The sequence below is a fragment of the Salvia hispanica genome, chromosome 6 (genome assembly GCF_029641045.1).
Source record: "Salvia hispanica isolate PSC_SH4W2 chromosome 6, Shi_PSC_v1, whole genome shotgun sequence".
In the NCBI taxonomy this organism is placed as follows: Eukaryota; Viridiplantae; Streptophyta; class Magnoliopsida; order Lamiales; family Lamiaceae; genus Salvia; species Salvia hispanica.
Genome location: NC_142697.1, coordinates 33,569,754 through 33,582,382, shown reverse-complemented (window position 1 = coordinate 33,582,382; position 12,629 = coordinate 33,569,754). Strand labels below are relative to the sequence as shown.

The following is a 12,629-nucleotide window of genomic DNA, read 5'->3' as shown; positions in this document are numbered from 1 at the left end:
AGGCTAACAATGACGTGGTGCACAAAATTCAGGATGCTCAAAAGGAGCAGAAGTCTGCCATGGACATGCTGGCAAAGCAAATGTCACAGTTAGCCACATCGTTGAATGAAATGCGGGGAAATGAAGGAAGACTGTCTGCCACGGTCAAGCCACCAGACCGAGCAAACATTAGTCAAATCACTTTGAGATCCGGACGAGGCTATGAAGGACCGACGCTGGAGAGTGATGAAAAGATACCTTCACAGGTGATCGGAGGAAAAGAAGCCGAGAGTCTCAAGGGGATAACCCTAGACCCAGAGAAGTCCTTGTTCAGGATGACCTCCAGGAGGGAGATTTAGGGGGATCTCTACCTCGACCAAGTGACCCATTTTTCCTTGATCCAGAACCTGAATTAAAGAGTAAAGAAGGCAGCGGGGAGGTTAGTGAGGCCCCCGCAGGGAGTTCCACAAATGCAGTGAAGCGACCAAAGCCATTTCCATACCGAGGGGAAGCCAAGAAAAAGAAGGATGATCCGGAGGATTTTGTGGAAATATTTAGCAAGCTGGAGATTAACCTGCCGTTTTTACAAGCTCTGAAGATACCCACTTTCAGCAAGTTCATCAAAGAGTTCATAGCTGGGAAAACCAAACCTGATGGGAAGATTGTCATAGGAGAAAGTGTGTCCGCAGTGATACAGAAAAGAAGGATGCCATCAAAATACACAGACCCGGGTATGTTCACTCTCCCTATTTCTCTAGGTAATATTAAAATTGAGCATGCCATGTGTGATCTAGGTGCATCGATAAATGTTTTACCTCTTTCAATATATAAAAAATTGGTGGGAGTTAGCATGGTAAATACGAAAGTGGTAATTCAGTTAGCCGATAGAACATGCATCTCTCCTGAGGGAGTGTTGGAAAATGTCATAGTTAGAGTGCATGATTTCCTGTACCCGGCTGATTTTCATGTGATAAAAATGAGTGATAATGAATCGGCTGAGTCTAGCGGGGTGCTGTTGGGAAGACCTTTCCTTCGCACCGCAAAGACTATTATTGATGTGTTTGATGGAACAATATGCCTAGACTATCATGGGGAGAAGTACACCTTCAGCATTGATGAATCGATGAAAAAACCACTCGATGTTGAGAATTTGCATGTTGTGGATGTAATTAACCCCCTGGTCCAGGAATATCTTGAGACTGAGTTAATGCAGGAACAGATTAACAATTCTGAGCTAAGCCAAGCTGTGGAGAAGGAGGTGACAGGATGGTGTGAAACTTTTTTTACTCGGAACATGACGGACGACCAAATCAATGAAGCGATCATGGCATTCTGCCAACAACCACTGTCATTCCAATCAGCAGGGTCAGTTCTAGGGAAGAGCCCAGACGAAGGAACAAGTCTAGAGGGAATAGCGACAAGAGGTATGGAGAAAAACCCCCTGCCTCAGGAAGCCGTCACACCAAAGAAAGAGTTGAAAACCTTACCTGAGAATCTCAAGTATGCGTACCTAGAGGAAGGGGAAAATTGTCCAGTGATAATCAACAGCTGCTTGACTAAGGAACAAGAGAGTACGTTGCTGGACGTAATTAGGAGGAACATGAAGGCCATAGGATGGACACTTTCGGACCTCATTGGCATCAGCCCCGATCTTTGCATGCACCACATCAGATTAGAGGAAGGGGCAAAGGCTCGACGTGATCCACAAAGGAAGCTGAATCCGAATATGAGGGAGGAGGTACTCAAGGAAGTTTTGAAACTATTGTCCCTGGGAATCATATACTCCATCCCCGATAGCGAGTGGGTTAGTCCGGTTCACATGGTACCTAAGAAATCAGGAATACAAGTGGTAGAAAATGATAAAAACGAGTTGGTGCCTACTCGACTGGTTACTGGATGGAGGATGTGTATTGACTACAGGAAACTGAATGAGGCCACCAAAAAGGATCATTTTCCTTTATCATTTATTGACCAGATGCTAGAGAGGTTGGCTGGCAAACAGTATTTCTGTTTCCTTGACGGATACAGCGGTTATTTCCAGATTTACGTCAACCCAGAAGATCAGGAAAAGACCACGTTCACATGCCCTTTTGGCACTTATGCCTACAGAAGGATGCCATTTGGTCTATGCAATGCGCCGGGAACGTTCCAGCGTTGTATGATGAGTATTTTTTCAGATCTGCTGGAGGTATGTATCGAGATATTCATGGATGACTTCACCGTATACGGAGACTCGTTTGATACTTGTTTGGCCAGCCTTGACCTAGTGCTGCAAAGATGCCAAGAGAAGCACCTGGTTTTGAATTTCGAAAAGTGTCACTTCATGGTGACCGAGGGCATTGTCCTAGGTCATGTAGTTTCTGATAGGGGAATTCAAGTAGACAAGGCAAAGGTGGAAGTGATTTCAAAGCTACCTTACCCCACAAGTCAAAAAGAAATTAGAGGATTCCTGGGTCACGCAGGTTTCTATAGGAGGTTTATCAAGGACTTTGCAAAAATTGCGCAACCATTCACTCATTTGTTGCATAACGATGTGGAGTTCGTGTTTGATGAAGAATGCAAAAAGGCATTCCAGTTGCTCAAGGATAGACTCGTGACCGCACCAATTATCAGGGCGCCAGACTGGAATTACCCTTTTGAAGTAATGTGCGATGCGAGTGATTTCGCTGTGGGAGCCGTCCTAGGGCAGAAGATAGACGGGAAAAGTTATGTGATCTTCTACGCGTCCAAAACGCTGAATCAAGCTCAAAAAAATTACGATACCACGGAGAAGGAAATGTTGGCTGTCGTGTACTCATTTGAAAAATTCCGACCCTATCTACTTGGGTCAAAGGTTATTGTTTTCACGGATCATGCAGCAATAAAGTACTTACTGGCTAAGAAGGAGTCAAAACCAAGGTTGATCCGATGGGTATTGCTTCTGCAGGAGTTTGATTGGGAAGTAAGGGACAAAAGAGGAACGGAGAACAAAGTGGCCGATCACTTGAGTAGGATTCATCAAGGGGAAACAAAAGAGGCCATCCCTGATGCTTTTCCCGAAGAGCATTTGTACTGTCTGGATGGACTCCCTAGACCGATAAGCTGGGAAGCTGTGTTGGCATTAACCGGTCTTGGAGAATCTGATAAAGGAAAGCGCACACTTAACGCAGAACCCTGGTTCGCCGATCTGGCAAATTACTTGGTCACGGGAGAAGTGCCAAGCTCAGAAGAAGCTTCCCGAGCCCAGAGGATGAAGCTTAAAAGCGAAGCCAAATACTATTTTTGGGATGATCCGTACCTGTGGAAAATGTGCTCAGACCAAGTGATTAGGCGCTGCATTCCCGAATGGGAACAAAAGGACGTGCTAATTCATTGCCATACTTTGGCATGTGGAGGTCACTTCGGACCAAGGAAGACATCAAGGAAGGTCCTGGATAGTGGTTTTTACTGGCCAACATTGAATAAAGATGCATTTGAATTTTGCCAGTGCTGCGAGAGATGCCAACAGACGGGGGGAATTTCTAGGAGGGATGAGATGCCTCAGGTCCCGGTGGTTGTTTGTGAAGTTTTTGATGTATGGGGAATGGACTTCATGGGACCATTTCCGTCATCTTGTGGGAATACTTATATATTGGTTGCAGTAGATTATGTGTCTAAGTGGATAGAAGCCAAGGCCACAACGACATGTGAATCAAAAGAAGTGGCAAAATTTCTGCAGACCAATATTTTCAACAGATATGGAGTTCCTAGAGCAATCGTTTCAGATCAAGGAACGCATTTCTGTAATCGCACCATCGAGGCTCTGATGAAGAAATACGGTGTTCACCATAGAATATCCACCCCGTACCACCCTCAGTCTAACGGTCAAGCGGAGATATCTAATCGCGAGATCAAGGCGATATTGGAGAAAACGGTTAACCTGTCAAGGAAGGACTAGAGTAAGAGGCTCGGTGACGCACTATGGGCTTACAGGACTGCCTTTAAGACACCTATTGGAATGTCGCCTTATAGGCTTGTGTTTGGCAAAATGTGCCACTTGCCCGTGGGTATTGAGCACAAGGCGTACTGGGCAGTAAAAGAGTTGAACATGAAGCCTATGGCTTGCGAAGAAGAAAGGAAATTGCAGTTACAAGAACTGGAGGAAATGAGGCTGGAGTCGTATGAGTCTGCCATGTGGTACAAGGAAAGGACGAAGCTATGGCATGATAGGAATGTCCGGGTCAAGGAACTCCATGTTGGACAGAAGGTGCTCCTTTTCCAATCCCGGCTCAAGCTGATGCCAGGGAAGTTGAAGTCTAAGTGGATTGGCCCATATACCATCGTTAGCCTCCGCACAAACGGAGCAGTAGAAATCCAGGGAAGTGCCTCTAACTCTGTTCCTTTTCTTGTTAATGGTCATAGATTAAAAGTCTATAGGGATAATTCTGAGTTGTGCGTAGTGGAGGAAATGCCACTACGTGCACTCTCGGTTGTCGCCTAGTCAGGCAAGGAAGTATTCTCGATAAACTCCTGGGTCAAGGAAAATGTTTATGTTTTTTTAAATACTGAACCAGGGGATTTCGAGAATACTCAAAGATAATTTGTAAATAGTTTGATTGCTTTTGAAAAACTTAAGAAAATCCAAACAAAGTAAAAGTTTTAATTTCCAAAAAAAAAAAAAAATATTTTCGAAACACCAGGCTCCAAGGGGAATCTATATCTTGTACTCTAATCTTGACCAAGGAGTTTGGCGTCTTCATCTTTTCTTAGTATAGGGTCACATCAGGGAAATCAACTAGGGAAGGAGAGCATGAAGGAAAGGATTAAGGAGGGAAGAAAATAATTTGAAATTCAAATCACCGATATTTATGGAAGGCGTACGGTTACTGACGTCACGTCTGCAACCGCATCACCTTTTCAGTTAAAGGGGAGCGAACCGTCGTTTCTCTCTCCACATACTCAACTGAATTTGCTCTTCTTTTCTCTCTACTGTCATTCCCTCTCTCTAAAAAAAAAAATACAAACCCTAACCCAAAATCGACCAAATTCTTGTCTAATTTCAGAAGCGATGGAATCAGCCAAGCCCACTGGAAGTTCGCACCAAGCGGAGTACGACCCAGCGTTGTTAGCTGAATTGACGCAAAAATTGGGGAGCGTCGAGAAGGCAAAAGAAGTATATGCCCTCTTTTCTGCTAATCTGATGACATCCGCGGCGGCCACTCCACCAACGTCGATTCCAGAGGATTCGGTGGTTGAACCCTCAGTTTTTCAAGAAGAATTGCCTCATGAAGACGCGAGAGAGCCGAACTCTGAACCACAAAATGCAGAGACCGCTTCGCAGGAGGCGGGCGATGAGGAGGGTGAACCAACGAACGGCGGGAAGGTGGATGAGACAGAGTTGCAGGGTGACGGAAACCCTAAATCTGAGGGTGATAACGATATGGAGGGAGGAACCTTTGCTATGGCTAGTCCGGCTGAATTCAGAGTCTCAACCTCTGAAGCCATGGAAGAGGAGACAACCCCGGGCGATGTCAGGGGGGAGGACCCCGTTTATATTGAGGGGGCAAACTTTTTGCAGACGCAGATCTGCAGATGGCTGAAGTACCAGAGGACGTGGACGCAGGAATGAAGTTGATTGTGGACCTGGTGGACGACCAGGATGCAGACGAACCCCGAGAGGATAGGAGGACAGAAAGGAGACTGGCCAGGAGAAGCCTACTTGATGAGGTAGACGACTTAGTCGATACAGGGAAAAATGAGTCCCCTGGGCAAGGGACGGAAGCGGAAGAGCGTCGCCTGACGAGAGAAAGGGCGAGAAAAGGAAAGGGCACGGCGACTATGTCTACACGGTCTAGGAAAGCTCCCTCTGTCAAGGAGGTTGAGGATACCCTTTCCTCAGAAGCTGACGTTCCCTCAACCGAGGAACAAGACGAGCCTGCCCCTGAATCCGACTATGAATCAGAAGAAGCTGAAGGAGTACCTGTTCCTGGACGTCCGGAAGTCTGGCTAACGAAGAAACTACTGGAAGCGATGAGACAGTTTGACGATCAAAAAAGGGCCGCGGTGTACAAGGAAAGGTGTGGTACCGGAAAGATGACCAAATCCGGGAAGCAGTATAGCTCGAGGGAGCTTAAGATGATCGCGTGTGACAAGGAGTTCCGCGCCTGCATCTCTTCGATAGGATTCGAGTGGCTACTGCGACACAGCCAAGAAAGGGTACCAATGGATCTAGCAAGGGAGTTTTTCTCCACTTTCCGTTTGAAAAATACTACTGATCTGGACGCTGACTCCATAACGTTCCGGCTTTTCAACGAAGAGTATGAGATGAGCATCCGGGAGTGGTCACTGCGAATGGGATTGTTCACACAGGCAGAGGACGATGAAGGAGAATGGAATGAGAGGATGATCGGTGCACCCAAGAACACGCCGGGCTTTAAGGTGCAAACGGCATGGGACCTGATCACCCACCCCAAGGCTGGAGCGTTCAAATCCAGTTATTCCAAGGCATCCCACATCGAAAACCGCATCCTTCGTTTCGCTCAGACCTTCATAAGCTACAATTTGATGGGAACAGCAAATGCCGCTCTTACTACCACCGATCTATACTTCACATGGTGCATGGCAAAGGGCATAAAGGTGCACCTCGGATATTGGCTAGCTCAGGCTTGCCATCAAATGACAAGCAACCCTGCGCGCCATATGTACACATGCCACCTTCTCGGCGCCTACCTCCAGCGGAATATTGATATGAAAATCGCCAAATCCGCTCCTTTGATAGTTATGTGCGACCCCCCGGAGGTTTTCAGTGTTGATTATTTTTTCAACAAGGGGTTGTTACAGACTCGAGGCGCCGAGACCCTTTTCTACTCATTGGGAGATAAGGGGACTGCAGAGCCTGAGGAAGCCGAGGAGACCATGCCCAGTGAAGAGATTGAGGAGCTACGGAAGGAAGTCCAGGAAGTGAGAAAGGAGATGCAGTTGTTGAGGAAGGAGATGGTAAAGGAACTCGGAGGGATCAGGAAAGAATTGAACGGGAATCAGGAGGAAGCGAAGGTCTTGAGGGACAATGTGGAGAATTTGGCCGTGAAATGCGCCAAACAAAGTGAACGAGTGGCGGAGGCAGTAGAGCTCTCTATGAGGATGTTGAAGTGGATGCAGCAAACGCTCCCCTTGACCCAGACGAAGGCAACTCCTGGGTCAAGCAGTGAGGTCAAGAAGCCCATCCAGAGCAGTCCCTCCGTCAAGTCACTCCAGCAGATGACCACCCCGATCGTTCCCAAGCAAGTTCCAGTCCCACCCAAATCAAAGCCCCAAGTGATGAAGTCGGTACTCACCCAGACAGGACAAGCAGAGGAAGAGCTGGATCAGCCAGCAAAGAAGAAGGTGAAAATGACCCGCCCCGGAATCCCACCACATTCTGGCTCCCGAGGGAGCCAGCTCCAGAAGTGAACACCACCCCATGACCAAGTAACATTTACTTTTTTTTTTTTTCCTTTACGTTTTGTTTGTCTGTTTTCTGTTCTGTTTTCTTTTCTCCCACTTAGCCCGATGCTCGGTCTAAGTGTGAGAAGTTGTTTTGTTTATTCTGTGTTGTTTTATCTTCTCCCACTTAGCCCGATGCTCGGTCTAAGTGTGAGAAGTTTTGTTTGCTTGTTTTGCATTGATCTCTCTATTTCCCCTTCACGACGACGGCTTGAGGGCAAGCTTGAGTGAAGTGGGGAGGGGGAGAGGAGTCAATGCAATTTTGATATAGGAGTCGTTAGGTCTAGTTGTTTGAGTCGCATGAACCGGTGAATATAATATGGCAGGATTCCCTTAGTGAGAGTAATTGAAAATAGGGGGTATTCCAACTTAGAAGCCTTTTTTTTCTTTAACAAGCCGAGCCAATCTGAGTGAAGTGAGAACGATAGAGAACGCCTTTACTTACTCAGTCGTGAAGCCCTACTTTAAAAGCGAGTTATAAGCCTGTAATAACTTCGAGCTAACATATGTAACTGGGCTGCCACTGAATGCTGAAGGAGAAGAATTTAGGAAGGAGATAATAAAATAAATGATAATCTGGAGGGATAAGCTGGACGAAGTCCAGAGGAAGTAAAATCAAGAAGTATAATTAAGGAGGTATAAGCTGGACGAAGTCCAGGAAATTAAGGAGGTATAAGCTGGATGAAGTTTAGAAGAGGGGGAGAGTTTAGAAGGAGAAAATTCTCATAACCTGACGCTTCAGTGGTATGGCGATGACATAAGAGAGAGTTGGTCCTAACATCCCTGGTGAGGAATGAGTGATCGAGTGAATCCAACAATTGGGGAAGTAAAAGGCCATCTTGACGAACTGACAGATTGGCTAGGTAGAGGAAGGGAAAAGGCCTATTTGGAGGAGTGCAGCCTGTTGGATTGACCTTAATCTTGTGGGGACGGTTGCCTAAAATTTGAAGCCAGTTCATGCATATGTGTTTATGTGTTTTCGTTTTAAATGTTTATGTGTTTTCATTTTAATGTCTAAAATTGTGTCGGTTGTGTCTAAGTCTAGGAGTCTGTTTAGAGTCTGTAGAGTCGGTCAAGGGATAACCATGCTTAGAAATTCGCCTTATTCTTTTCTCTTGTCTTTATACTTGAGGACAAGTATGGTCTAAGTGTGAGCAGTTTGATAAGGCTAATTTCATGCATTGGTTATATAGTGAAAAGCATCACATTTCTGCTGGGTCTAACATGTTTGATTAAGCCAGGTGTGTGATAAAGCGCTAGATCCAGGAGATACTGGAGGAAACAGTCTAGCGAGGAACAGAGCAGAAATTGATCAAAGCTGAAGGAAAAGAAGGCTAGAGGAAGGGAGTTGATAGCTGAGGGCAACAAGGTCTATCTGTACCTCGCTGGGCCCCACCTCAACGCATATAAATGGAGGAGTATGCAGCACGAAAAAAAGGGGAGAGAACTTTTGCTCATACTTAGCTCAAACACACACACTTGGAAATGGGAATTCGGGATGGTTAAGGGAGTCGTTTTTTAGTTCAGTAGTTCCGACGTAACACCGTCCGCGTGAGGGCGAAGATACAATCATTTAAATTTCAGTTTGTTGTTTCTTGATTTTTCGAACTTCACTTTCGGGAGTCGAATCTGCTGTTGATGTTGTTTAAATTTCCTATGCATTTCTGTTGGTTTCATTTCCTCTGTTTTGGAGTTGATTTATGTTGAGCTATTTTCTCTGTCGACATGGTGTTTGATCTGGGAGTTTGATTGTTGATCTGTATTTGTTGTTGTTGATTTGTGGAGAATCCAAATCTGTTGTTATGGAGCTGTTTTTGGTTGGAGTTTTGAGTCGGATGCTTGGATCCGGGGTGGATTTAGCATCCGAGTTTTGGATCTGAGCAGGGGAGATAGATTTGTGCATGAATTTCAAGTGTTATGTTCTGTTTCTGTTTGGCTTCGTCTAGTAGCGTAGATTTTTTCTGTTATCTTTTCGTATGTCACCTGCTTGTTTTAAATCTGGTTGTTTGCTTCTGAATCGCGTCCTATTACGTTTACCGAGTGTTATTGTGAGTCCGTCGGAGAAGATGAAGTCATTTATTTATTTTTTTCAGTTGATGCTTTAGTTAGTTATTCTGCAGCTTTTCTTTTCGTCCGTATCTGCCTTTTCAGTTTTGGGTCCCGCTTGCATTTTAAATTCCCTGGTCTAGGTAAATTAGTTACGAGTCTTTAGATCCAGTGATTGTCTAGTCTTAGTTTTCATGCAATATTCATTTCTGCCTAGATCTAGCTGTTAGCATAGCAGAGTTCAATTCCAAACTTAGTTTAATTTCCTCAACCCAAAAATGCGTGGCAGCAGCCAAACCAAAAATAGTTTCCAGATCTCTATGCATATTTATTACGCATCTCTCTCTGTGGGATCGATCCCTACTTCCCTGTGCTAAATTTTAGTATTCGTGGTTGAGGGTTTTGAAGGAGTGTTTTGTGTATCCAACGACCGAGATTCTCCAGTTCCGCGAGTTCCTAGACCCTGTGATCTAGTCGATTCGCTGGATCTAGGAGGCTTGATAATTTTACAAGCACTAGGAAGAGACAAAGCAAACACACTGATCACGCTCTTCAATGCTTGTTGGGATCTTCATTGGCCTTCCCCACAAAAGCATTAGCCTCATCCATATTAAGCAATCCTGGCTTGAGCTCAAAATGATTGGCATCGATCCCATCGTTGCCAATTGGTGGGTTCTCTACCTCTCTGTAAGCGTACATGTTTTGCACTGGCACTGTGGCTTGTTGTTCCTCTTTTTCTTTCAGCTGTTTCACCACATCTGCAAGTTGTAATTGGAGTTGTTGGACTACCGGATCTGGATGTGGTGCATTGTTCTCTTCGTTGTCCGCCATTGTTATTGCAACAGGAGTAAGCGGTTCTCTCTTAAGAGGCGAAAGTGATCGCCTTTGGTTGAGCCTTCTCTGAGCGTTTCTCCTTCGGTTGGATGCTTCGATCTCAGGATCGAATAACTCTAATGGTTGCCTTTTAGAGCGAGTGAGCATACAACCTAAAAAGAAAAACAAAAAAGTGAGAATAACTCAAAAAGAAGAAAAATAAAGCAAGTAAAATCTAAATTAGTAATCTTAATATTTATCACGATATTAGGCTATAGTAACACAAAATTGTCCCCGGCAACGGCGCAAAAAACTTGACTCAACTTATTTTTAACACAAGTATACCCGCAAGTGTACGGGGCTAATGTAGCAAATAGTAAGCAAAGAGTATCGTATCCACAGAGACAATGAGTGTCAACCTAATTACCACGAACCAACCTCAACTACTATCTAGATGAATCGGAATTTTGGTTTTCTGAATCTACTTAAAAGCAAGGTAAAAACAATTAAAAACAAATAGAGAACTAAAAACAAATAAGAGAAAACGGATGTAGATCAAGGATGAGAAGGGTAGAATCCTACGGGATCGATAACAACTATCCTATGCTCAACTAACTTCCTAAATATGCCAACAAAGGGTCTCAAGGGTTATTAAGCTATCACTAAGGTAAAACTATATTATTTCTCAAAGCATATAATTTGTAGATTGCTACCTAGAAGCGAAGTCTCCTTCCTAGAACTAAGGCAACAACTCCTAATAGCTCCTAAGATACTTAGCTTCATTCAAAGGCTCAAATCTCTCGACTATATTGGCGAAGACGTCAATTTCTTCTCTTTCAAATTAAACTACTCACTTCTCAGTTCTTGTAGTAAAACCCACATGCATTTATAAGGTGATCAGTTAAATAAATGTATAAGCACAGAAGAAATCAAAATAACCACATGAGCCAAGGCATAGAAAAAGGAAATCAATTAAACATAAGAATCATTGTATCTCCCCCATAGAACTCTATGAAGGATTTAGCTACTCATGTTCATCACAAAAGTCAAAGAAATATTCAAAGAAATATTCAAAAATATGGTTTGAACAAGAATAAAACTAAAAGTAGAAACTCCTAGAATTGGATTGGGCAGATTGGAGGTCTCGTTTTCAATCTTGCGATGAATACTCATCCTCTGCTCGTTCTTCTCTTCTTCCTAGGTGAAAAAGTAGTATTTTTGGGGTTGAAGGCGTGTAAGTTCTGTTTGGAGGCGTTTCCTAGGCATATATATACCTAGGGTTGACTTTGGGCCCGAAATAAACTGTTGAACGAAGCTGGCGGGTCGCCCGGTTGGGTGTGCGTCGAAGCTGGCGAGTCGCCAGCTGCTTACGGCATTTTTCTCGTCTTTTGCTGGCGGGTCGCCAGGTTCGTTTGCATGCGAACCTGGCGGGTCGCCAGCTATGTCACTGCTCCGCTCAGTCTTGGTAAAATGGCCATAACTTCTTCTACCGAACTCCGATTGAGACGTTTAAGATATCCACGCGAAGCTCTTTCGAAGACGAAGAGAATGGTATGCATTACATGCGAATCGGACTTGAAAATCTCTAGAAAAGCTGTCTCGAACACTGAGCAGCTGCACATCCATATGTTTTGTACATTTTTCTACACATTCTTCACAAAATGGTCCAAATACCGAAATAATAGAGAAGTAGCTATAACCATGTCTCAAAGTACACAATATATGATCAAAACCAAGTAAAACTACTCTCTAAAACCATGTAAAATCCAAGTGAATCAGCTCTGTTATGACTTATATAGTACTCACTTCGTCCATAAAAAATAGTCACATTTTGTCATTTTTAGATATCAATAAAAAATTAGTCTTATTTCAAAAAATAGAAAGTTTCTCTCTCACACTTTATCTATTTTTTCTTCTCTCTCCTATACTTTACCTGCTTTTTCTTAATCTCTCTTACTTTATCTACTTTTTATCTTTTCTCTTACTTTACCAAATTTCTTATTAAAATTCACAAGCGAGACTATTTTTATGGAGGGTGGAAATAGTATGGAATTGTCAATTGTGGGCGAGGAATCGGAGCCTTCAATGTACACCTAGAATTGGAGCCTATAAACAATTAAGTGAACATTATAGAGCATAATACAATATGCTAGGAGTAGTATTAATGATTCTTGCATCCTTTTTGTTTTTTGCATTCTATTTAGGAGTCCTATTAAGGTATTAGAGCGGGTGGCCGGCTATGAGATACATTTAACTGACCTAGCAGTATATCTGATTTAAATTTAAATCAGTTCGATAGAAAATTGGTCAAAAAGAAACAACTCAAGTAATGATGATAAGACGGAATGAGT

At 43.8% G+C, this 12,629-nt stretch overlaps 1 protein-coding gene across 1 annotated transcript; it reads left to right on the top strand.

The window, feature by feature from the left end:
- Positions 1-1,102: 1,102 nt before the first annotated feature.
- On the top strand, positions 1,103-3,895 carry LOC148923640 (uncharacterized). The gene is made up of 3 exons (XM_089061565.1): positions 1,103-2,167; positions 3,446-3,532; positions 3,815-3,895. The coding sequence occupies exons 1-3, from the start codon at positions 1,103-1,105 to the stop codon at positions 3,893-3,895; spliced, it is 1,233 nt and encodes a 410-aa protein (XP_088917691.1).
- Positions 3,896-12,629: the final 8,734 nt, after the last annotated feature.

What these genes read in the sequence shown, in the direction of transcription:
- LOC148923640 (XM_089061565.1), top strand. Translation starts at nt 1,103, where the DNA reads ATGAAAAAACCACTCGATGTTGAGAATTTGCATGTTGTGGATGTAATT. An exon ending in TTTTTTCAGATCTGCTGGAG is followed by an intron (nt 2,168 to 3,445) that starts GTATGTATCGAG and finishes GAATTTTGCCAG; the next exon opens with TGCTGCGAGAGATGCCAACA. An exon ending in TTGTTTGTGAAGTTTTTGAT is followed by an intron (nt 3,533 to 3,814) that starts GTATGGGGAATG and finishes TACCACCCTCAG; the next exon opens with TCTAACGGTCAAGCGGAGAT.